This window comes from Poecilia formosa, unplaced genomic scaffold (genome assembly GCF_000485575.1).
Source record: "Poecilia formosa unplaced genomic scaffold, Poecilia_formosa-5.1.2 Scaffold15, whole genome shotgun sequence".
In the NCBI taxonomy this organism is placed as follows: domain Eukaryota; kingdom Metazoa; phylum Chordata; class Actinopteri; order Cyprinodontiformes; family Poeciliidae; genus Poecilia; species Poecilia formosa.
In genome coordinates, this window is record NW_006799954.1 from 1,648,379 (window position 1) to 1,658,794 (window position 10,416).

Genomic DNA, 10,416 nt, shown 5'->3' on the forward strand with positions numbered 1-10,416 from the left:
TCAGTCAAGACTGATTTTATAATACACTAATGGATTTGTTTTTGCACTACTTCTGCCATAAAGATCTATATAGAAACCCTGAGTGCAACTGAGTCACCACTGTGAAAAATATAATGCTAGCATGAATCCCATATGTTGGATGCTAACCTCCCAAGAAACAACGATTACATGAGACGGGTACCAAGTGTTATTAAAATTGAACCGGCGTGACCATCGATCCGAAAACAGCATAGCGCTGATATCACAAGACATGACACACCCCACCTTTATGTAAAACAAAATATAATGTCAGCTCTTATATGGATACATTTATTTATAGATTCAAAGTAAATATTTATTTACTTGTAAATAAACATGTATTCATTGTGTTTTGCCATTAACATTCAGTAGAACACACTTACTGTAATAACCATACAGCACAGTGGCTTCAATTTGTCCTCTTGTCTCATTGTTTGCAGCCCATTGCTGCAAAACAAGAAAAAAAAGTTTTTTTAAGCTTCATAGAAAGGCAACATGTTACAACAACAGACAAGAGTTAGTTTTAGGGTGAGAGAATGTGATTAGATAAACATAAGAATACACAAATTACTGATTAAAGCAATATGAAAGGAGGTCATTTCTGCCACGATAATAAGTATACATGGTAAATTAAGTCAAAAACCTTTAGCTTCTTCAGACAACAGCACATGTCCTCAGAAATTAGGGCCTTTGTTCCTGTGTGAATTATAGCTTCTTTCTCTCAAATCTATGTCAGCATAGTAGTTTTTCACTGTGAATTTTGACACTCTTTTACCAGCTTCAGCAATCAGCTGCTTGTTGGTTTTGTTCTTGGGTTCATAAGCACATTTCACAACAAACTATGTTTATCTGTGGGACACAGAATCTATATCCATGATGTTTATACTTGTGGATAGTTGTTTCAACAGATGAACCACATTAGTGTAGGTCTGCAAAGCTCTTCCTGATATCTGATTTTTTTTTTTATTTATTTATTTATTTTTTTTTTAATGGTTTTTGCATGATGTCATACAAAGAGTGTTTGTGTGCTTTTGGGACAACAGTTAGCTTGTATGTCGTGAATTAACCAATCAGAAGGCGACAAAACCAACACACAACCTTTTAGGCTTTAGAATAATGTTTAAAAGAAATAGTAATGTTGGTACATAGACATATCTGAATTTGAGGAAAGTAATAAAAATTATCTCATTATTCTGGCATTAACCACACACACAATAATCCTAACTGACCTACAACAGGAAAGATTTAGTCATACATAAAGTCAGACAGTGAGAAATAAATGTATATATTTTTACACTTTGTATTTAAGCATTTGGTTTCAACAACAAACAGAGAGATACAGCCAAAGCACAAACTGCAGTATGAATATATCAAATGATAAATTAAATTTAAATAAATTTCTGCTAAGTAAATATGTAAAACTCTTTCAGATCTTGAAAAGCAATTTAAAAAGCAATATGTATTTTATTCTTTATAGCCAGTACTTATTTTGGAGAACATATTGTTATCCTCATAAGTTAGACAAAAATATGAAAACAGATTTTTTTTTTCTTTTTTTTTTATTCAACCAGAACCACAGCAGCAATCATCAAAGCAGTTTTTTGGTTGGTTATTTGTTCAATTTATGGCAAAGATCGTCAAATTCTTTGCGGTGTCCTGCAAGTTTTCGAAGTGTCTCTACTTCAACACACCTGAGTTAAATAATCAGGTCATTAGGAGAACTTTGGAGAACTTGACTGCATACATAGGAGTTAATTCAGCCATTTGATTGAGGTGTGTTGAACCAGAGACACATTTAAAACTTGCAGGACACCAGCCCTCGAAGCCTGGATTTGAAAACACTGTACAGGAAGAAAATAATGGATTAAGAAATACATTTAACTTTTACCTTTTCAAGAAAAAAATTAACTAAGAAAAATGTTTCATTAAGAATATACTAAATGTCAACAACTTGAAACTGATTTTACGGTGGCTCTTAACAGAACAGACACTAACCTTATAGGTACCATTGGGATACTTCATGTAGGAAACAAGGAATATGTCCACTGGGAGGAGAGCTGAAGTTATCAAAGCAATGGCCAATGCACATATTGCTGTGATTGTTGAAACAACTTCACTATCTTGTCGACTCTGAAATTTGCGAATGTAGATCCAGCAGAAAGCCAGGATCACCTGGAAAAAATAAATAAAAAATTTGCAGTGAAGATGATTCAGAAATATTACGGTACATTCAGTGAAAATCACAGAAAACGAAATAAACAAATATTGACACAAAATGTCTTTTTTAGCTTCTATCATGTGTACATTCAAAAGAGTTAATATAAATCAAACAGGAAAAAAAAGAATGTTAGATAGAAGGATTTATTTACGTGAATCAACATAAAGAATGAGAAAATGTGGAAAAAAACATTGAAATGCTGTGAATAAAGAAGAAATGTCAAGCAACATGTGGGATGTGCATGATTAGGAATAAACCAAAACAACATTGCATATTTTTATTTTTAAATTAAAACTAAAATAACTGAAAAGATTCAGCTTTTCAAGACTAAAGTCTTTTTTTTTGAGACAGAGTAGATAACACAGCAAGAGTGGTGACAGTACTGCATCAGCATTTTGAAAAATATACAAAATCCAGATATGATGGTGAACTCAAACAACAGATATTTTTATTAGAATCCAGTAAAAAAATTATGAAACTGGAAGATTCAATGTAATCATACTTTATTTAGAAGACAGGGGTTTGACCTTTTACCCAGACACGCTTTCAGGTTGCAAAAGTGCATGGATATCAGAGTAGAAACTAGAAAGGAATGTTATCAAAGTGTTGAAACAAGTGGGGAGTCCATACGTCTACAGATACAGAGAAGCCTATCTGAAGCTGTTCAGAGCCAACTGATTTTCCAGGATCAGTAACAAAACTGTGGTTTAAAAGAAAACAAAAGAACGACTGATTTATACAAAGCAGAAATTCATTTATTTATTTATTTATTTTAGAAATTACATTACAAAAATTTTACGTAGGTTTAAGTAAATTAAACAATCCAGTGACACCATTTTAAACTACTAGGGTATCAACAGACAACCCACAATTAAAAAAAAGAGAAACTTTGCCAGGCTTTAAATTTAAACCTTCAAAATTGCAAGGTCATATTCTAGACACAAACTGCTCCAAGTGAGGACACTGCTAACAACAGCTACTTAATATCAAGGTCTGCCATTCACAGGCAAGCTCAATCAATTAAAGGCCTGCAGCTTTAAGCCTCTGGCTGTTTGTTTTGCCAGGTAATGACGCAGGCTTTGCATCCAAATAAGAGATGAGAGCGCTCTGAAAAGTGGACAGAGATACAAAGGTAATTTGTTCACGACAATGCATTCCTTTCTCAGCGGTGTGACTGTGAATGACATCAGAGGAAAATAACGCCTAAATCTTGACGAAGATCCTCCACAAGCGCATATTTTGCTATGTAATAAAACAATTAAACATGAATAGTCGTAGGTTCATTCGGGAAACTGCGACGTTTCACATTGTTGTGTCTTTAACGATTTAAAAGAAGACAAATACCAAGTCCAACAACGAAACATTTAAAGAGCCTGAAAGTGTGTCATGGCTAAAGCCAATCCAAATCCAGTAGTGACGTTAATACGCTGAAGCTACATTGCGTAGATAGCATAAAACCGAATTACTCGTCGGGAAAACGAGTCTAATTAAAATATGTGGCAATTTATAAGGGGACCAAAAGTGATGTTGATGTGCTTACCAGGAGAACAACAGTGAAAATTGACCATCCGATCACAGACTCTGAGAGTAGGGACTGAGCCGCCATCTTTACTTCCTGTAATAACAAACCCACGTGTTCATGTTACGTCACCAACTTGCGTGCTGCAGCTTGCGTAAAGCCTCCGCGCTTGGTATAGAATGCTGAGACTTGTTTGTACCGAGCCAGGTGTCGAAATAAAAGCAAAGCTGGGGAAAAACCTGTTTAGTCAGGAGCGTTAGCGTAAATGTATGAACATTATTATGTTACGGAAAAGGTAATAAGTCATTATCTTGATTCAACAAGTTGAAAAGTTGAAAGATAGGAAAACTGTCAGCAAATTGTTGTGACACAACAATTTGCTGACAGTTTCTTTCAGTCTCCGTTTCTTTCAATGGCAGATAATCAGGCAATATGGCATGGTCCTAATTGTGAACAAAGGTCACAGGTGATCCAAAGTTATTTATTTATTTATTTATTTATTTATTTATTTATTTATTTATTTAAATATGGGAATAGTTAGTCTGTATAATTTTAAAGACTACACATTAAAGAAACATTAAGTACAAGTAATATGGTAAATTATTAAAGCTAGGCAAGGACAATAAATATATGAAAGTAAAGCACTTGTTTTGGTTGTCACTTTACAACATAAGTTCTTTCTGTCTTCATCTTGTGTTTTTAGCATATAAAATAGAAGGAAATTCATGTTTAAGGTTTGCATTTAAATACAACACTCATCCACAAAGACGGGTAATACTTTCTAAAAGCATTAATACACCTCGAAGATTTTCACATTTTATCTTGTCACAACCACAGACTACAATGTATTAAAAACGACAAATGTTTCAATATTTCCAGCAAATAAAACTGAAAAGGGGGATGTGCATTATGTTCTTTTTAATTTCCTTAAAAACACCGAAGTCACAATGTGTGCATCTGTATGTGATTTAACCTCAGAAAAATGCAGCTGTTCTGTGAAGTCTTTGGAGGTTTGTTAGAAAACATTAGTGAACAAAGAACACTATAAAGACCAAGAGACACACCAGACACATCAAAGTTAAGCTTGGGGAGAAGTTGAAAGCAGTGATTATAGTATATGACAACAATCCAAACTTTGAGCATATTCCTGAACACTTTTAAATCTGTTTTTTTTAAAAAAACAGAAAGACCATTGTACAGCTGAAAACCTACCAGGACATGCTCATACACCTAAACTGACAGGTCCAGCAACACCCTTACAGGGCCTGTCAGCGATTAGAGGGTTGCAGAGATCCCATATGTGGGAGAATATGATGACAGCAGGAGAAAAAAAAAAATCTATGCAGTCCACAAATGTGGTTTTCACACAAGGGTGGCATAAAAAATGCCATTGTTGTAACAAAGCCAGGAGTTTCATCTGCAGTTTCCCATATTTAATATGAGACACGGGAACAGATATCAGAACACAAAAGTAAAATTGTTTTGACTTTTAAATCTGAAAACTATAATATTCTGAACATAATTCACATGGAGAATCCTGCAGTGGCAGCATCATGCTGAGAAGATTATTTTCCTTAGAAAGGACAAAGAAACTGGGTAGAGTTGGTAGGAAAAAATTACATTTTTTAACCACTATTTTACCTGAAAGTCTCTTAAGACAAAATCTATTTTTCAAATCAGACCTGGCCAAGATGCATATTGGTGTACAGTATGCAGAACAATAAATAAAAGGCACAGGCAAAATATCATAAAATTCAGTTGAGTGCACCCAAAATAAGCTACCAAAAATAGAACAAAGGACTAAAACTTCATCAAATAATTTAAAATTAAAACATGTTTTGTCCTAATGGCAAAATAAAACTCTTCAGTAGCACAAAATACACATCACAGAATACAGGTGGGCACAACTTCAATAAGGGGTAGTTATTTAAAATATGAATCTAAATTGAAAACAAACAAGTAAATATAAACTAAAGTAGATCTAATATTAACTGTGTAACTGGAATGTAAAATACTGAGCCTGTAGATGTATTCCATTTGTATTTGATTTGCGGTTGGAATTAAGAGGTACTTCCTGGCATTTATCTGTCCCAGTGCCCCTCTGTCTTGGATGTGCATGATTTTCAGGGAGCTGAAATGTTATTGGATTTCTAGTAAGATTCATTATATTAGTTTACCGGCATTGTAACTGTGTGTTGCTGGCTTTAGTCATTCCCAAGCAACAGTGTATTACCCTGATTATTGTTTTTTTTTTATTCTGTTGTTTTATCAAACATTAAAATGTGTGAAACATTTTCTTTTGTCAGTTTTATCTGTGTGTATTCTTTATTCTGCCTTTAACAATACGTTAATTTTAACAACTGTTTCACAGTGTTGTGGCATAATGCAGTTACATATTTGTGTTTTACAGAAAAAATGGATTTTCAGCAACTTAGTGGCAAGCAAACTAAAGGTTAATCACTAAAGGCTGAAACATAATGTATAAATTTGAATAAAATATGCAGCATTGGCCAAAAAGTTATCATAACTCTTTAGAAATAGTGAGCTGTTGTTGAAAACATAATTATTTTCAGGTCTCTTAAAAACCCTCTTTGTGTTTAGTACATTGATTTCTGTATTATGATTTTGTTTTATTTAATGTATTCCTCAAGTTATAGTAGTAAAAAGTCACGCATACTCAGAAGATTTTTTTTTTTTTTTACTGAAACTATTCTTTTTATTGTTGGACTTTATTACAAAACTGAACTGAGGTCACTGATTGTGTTTAATGCTGAATGTTCAATTTTGTGTTGAAATTTTGTTTAACTCATGTTGTTCTTTTTCAAATCTGACTTCCTGCTTTGCAAATATAGAGCGTGACATTTTTATTCAGTTTTTTGCGAAGTACCACATGCTCAGATAGACTGCATGGACATCTATTTTAAATTTTACCTTAACTGCATATTTATACTGCAGACTCAAATCTTTTTAGTCTCTCACAGTGTTACTTCAGGGATTGTTCTTTATTTAGCGTTGCAGATTGTCCAATTAATTCTGACCAGCCTCCTTTACCTTATGAAAACCATCCCCATAGCATGATGCTACCAAAATCATGTGTGTTAGTTGGGAGTGGTATGCTCAGGGTTATGTGCAGTATTAATGTTTACACATGGCTCTCAAATCAGGTTGAGAGTCATGTGTTTGGTAGGTTTGCAGTTTGCAGTTGTACCAAACTTTTTGCATTTGTGGATAATGGATTGAACTTGACACATTAAAACTTTAGAATTTTTTTTCTATAACCCAAGTCCACTTGACACTTCTTCACATCTTCATCCATGACCTGTCTGCTATTTTCTTTGGTCCTTATGTTTTCCTTGTTGATCAGTGTTTTCTAGTAAATCTGTGGAGTCTTGACAGAACACTGTTATTTATGCTGAATACAAACGCAGCCAAGACTTTGCAGATTTTAATTTGCACTGTTTCAGTTTAGAATATGGTTAATTAATTGCTTTAATAAAAAAAAATGAAAACAAAGTAGAACTGATGTAAAATTAAGATTTGAACAGCATATTGCTATCCGTGTGATTCCCTTGATATTTCATGTTTGTAGAAACTTAGTGAAAAAAAATTCTAAATCTTTCATTTTTAATTAAGTAACATCGGGTTCTGGGCCGATGCTACTTAACATCGGCCCATTATAAGTATACATTATATACTTATAATGTATTTCTCTTTATAGAAATATGAAATTCTTGTTTGGTCAAATATATGTCTCTTAATTCTTAATTTATCTGCTTTATCGGTAACTACAGATTAGATAAAGTGAAGTAGTCGTGAATAATACAATCTGAGCTTGAAACCAATAAATATTTAGTGGCGAAAAAGAGCCAGACTTCACTCTAATGAGGTTACCATTAATTTATATTCTTTTACTAACATTAAGAGGAGGTCAAATTTGTTGCTACGACACAAACAATGTCACTGTATCTATTTATTGTATTAAACATTTTATCTCCATCCCCTTGCACAGGTGAGCTTTCTGAAATAGTAAACAGAGTTCTTAATGGTTCTTGTATTTTTAATGAACACATCAAAGGTTATGTTTGGCACACAGACAATGTGAAATCTTTGTCTGATGCTTTGCCATATGTCAACACAGTAAATTGTGAGGAGAAAGAGACAGGTGTTTTGCCTCAGAACCTTTTCAGCAATAATGGAATGATTCAGCCAGAGAAAGAAGGCGCGCACATGCAAAAGCAAACCACGGTTAGCCACAAGTGTTTGCTGAGCTTATGTTCAGGCAGAGTCAGTTAAAATATGATGTTGCATCTGCTGAAACAGATACTGTGCTCAGCAAGAAGAGTCTTTCATTTGTCCTCGTGGATCTACTTTCTCTGGAGTCCATTTACGTAAGCAGGATCGGTTGGACATCGTTCTTGTTTGTTTTAGCGGATAAAGCGCGTTTGTCCTATTTGATGGTGTTAGATCAGTTTACTTGTAAATTTCTGTCACTGTCTAAAATGTCAAAACATTTCATTATGATCACTTGATCATAATGAAAACCGTTCATACTTAACTGAATGGTGTAGAGACAAACTGCTAAAATAAAAGACCATAAAATGTTAGGAAAAATAAATTATATAATTACTATTTTTGGACTTACTAAATATAAATTAAAGTACTGACCAGCACAAATTCAACATATGATCTAGTCCACCTGTTAGGTTCCATTATCACCTCTGATGATAGTGGGTCCTGACGAATGAATGTTTCTTGTTGACATAGCTCTTTATGGAGATTGCATGAATGTTTGGATAGCCACATTAAAGAGATAAATGAAAACCGTCTGTCAAGGGATTATTGCCATGAAAGATTATATTGCAGAGCTTTTTCTTTCTCTCTTCACAAACTGATAGATGGCTTTACTCAAATAAGTTATTGCTGTCATGGCAAAAGGAAAGTACAGTCTCTGTTTGTTGCAAGGTTTTAGTGTATTAATAATCTTGCCTTTACACAGTTTGAAAATAGTCTAAATCCAACATCAAGGCTCCCAAGCAACACAGATTTAAAAATCCACGACACAAAATCATAAAAAGTACCATTACAATAAGGATATAAGACAAATTATCAAAAGCTTAAAGAACTGCTACTGGACAAAATGTGTTTTTTTTAGAAATTAGACATTTGCATGGTAGTTTAAAATAAAGTAGTGCATAATTGTAAAACAGAAGTTAAATATACGTGGTCTCTAAAATTACTTATAATAAAAGAATCTGAAAGTCTTGTCGGGATTTTGTATTTAGACCCAAATTTAACTGCTGCAATTCCTCTTGTTTATGCCTCTAACACATAATTTTACTTGTTTCCTGATTAAATAAGCTAAATCTCAATCACACTGAATAGGGAGTCAGTGAGTGAAACATTTTAAACTGTTGCCTCAGAATCTCAGTCTGGACTTTAACTAGATCATTCCAACTCTTAAACTATTCCATTGCAGCTCTGGTAGTTGGTTTGGATCCTATCCAGCTTTATGGAGAATGTCTACAACACCCTCATATGTCTTCTGCTCCATTTAACAGATTTATTTCTAGTTACCCCATATTGATACTCTGAAATACTCTGAGATATTATGACAAGCTTCCCTGTCCTTGTTAAGTAAAGCATCCTGATACTGCCATCACCATGTTTTTACCACAGTGATGCGTTTATTTTATGGTCAGAATTTTTGAAAAAAAAAAAAAAAAAAAAAAAAGAAATAAAAAAATAAAGAAAAAGAAACTTGAATCTTTCCAGTTCCTGTTTCCAAACTGCACACATGTCATCTGAAGGCTTTCAACAATCCTTCTTCCCGATCTTCCATCAAAGTTTGATTCATGGAATGCATGGCTAATAGTTCAACAGATTCTCCCACCCAAGTTGTGGATCTCTGCATGTCCTCTAGAGAGTTCATGGGCCTCTTGGTATCTCATTACCTTCCTGCAAACTTCTACACTTCTACATGCCTGTTGTGTTTTGTGATGTTCGTAGTGGTATTTGTTCACTTATGTTCCCTGACAAATGTTTTAGGCCTTCACAAGAACAGCTGGATTTATGCTAAGTTAAATTATTATTGACTTAGTTCATTCTCAACGAAGTTGTTTAGGTTGGGAATACAAGCACATGTCACACCTTCCAGGTTTTTATGTTAGTTACAAATTCTGTTTCTAGTGTGTGTTTCTAATTTTGTATGTATCCTTTTCTTTTGAATTCACCTTGGTTTATAGGATAAAACTACACTAAGACTCATTGCATTTTGTGGTTGTAATGTGAAAAAATGTGAGAAAGGTTCAAGATGTATGAATGTCTTTTGTGAGACACTGCTTTTCTTTTGCAAGATAGTGTAGTTGTTTTTTTTTTGTTGTTGTTTTTTTTTAAGGAAAGTCTGCAAGCCTTCCCTAAATCATTCATGCAAATTTACAAAACAGATTGTAGATAAGTGCGCAGAAATCACAGGGGTAGCACATATTTCAGAAAGGGCATTTTCTGTCACATCTTTGGGTGGATTTTCAGGGGATTTTGTCAAGGGGACGCCAAAGATGTAAATAGAATGTCTTGGGGTCAGAGTCAGCATGCCCATCTGCTGTTTGCCAGAGCTCCTTTAGTCCCCTGTTATCTCCCTTTTTTAATGTCTAATATAGGGAAA

General features: G+C 33.9%; 2 protein-coding genes across 3 annotated transcripts in view; one reads left to right on the top strand and one right to left on the bottom strand.

Moving 5' to 3' along the window:
• Positions 1 to 3,881, bottom strand: part of lmbrd1 (LMBR1 domain containing 1) — a 66,109-nt gene extending 62,228 nt beyond the window's left edge. For both annotated transcript variants that reach the window (XM_007546172.2, XM_016668468.1), the window contains exons 1-3: positions 3,777 to 3,881; positions 2,014 to 2,190; positions 402 to 465 (exon numbers count right to left, since the gene is read on the bottom strand). In XM_007546172.2, the coding sequence (XP_007546234.1) occupies positions 402 to 465; positions 2,014 to 2,190; positions 3,777 to 3,842 (307 nt within the window). In that variant the 5' untranslated portion in view covers positions 3,843 to 3,881. The remainder of the gene's footprint in view (positions 1 to 401; positions 466 to 2,013; positions 2,191 to 3,776) is intronic.
• The window catches only part of LOC103134185 (collagen alpha-1(XIX) chain), a 135,912-nt gene continuing 128,198 nt past the window's right edge, over positions 2,703 to 10,416 (top strand). The window contains exon 1 of the mRNA XM_016668466.1: positions 2,703 to 3,368. The gene's annotated coding sequence lies outside the window, so the exon portion shown is untranslated. The remainder of the gene's footprint in view (positions 3,369 to 10,416) is intronic.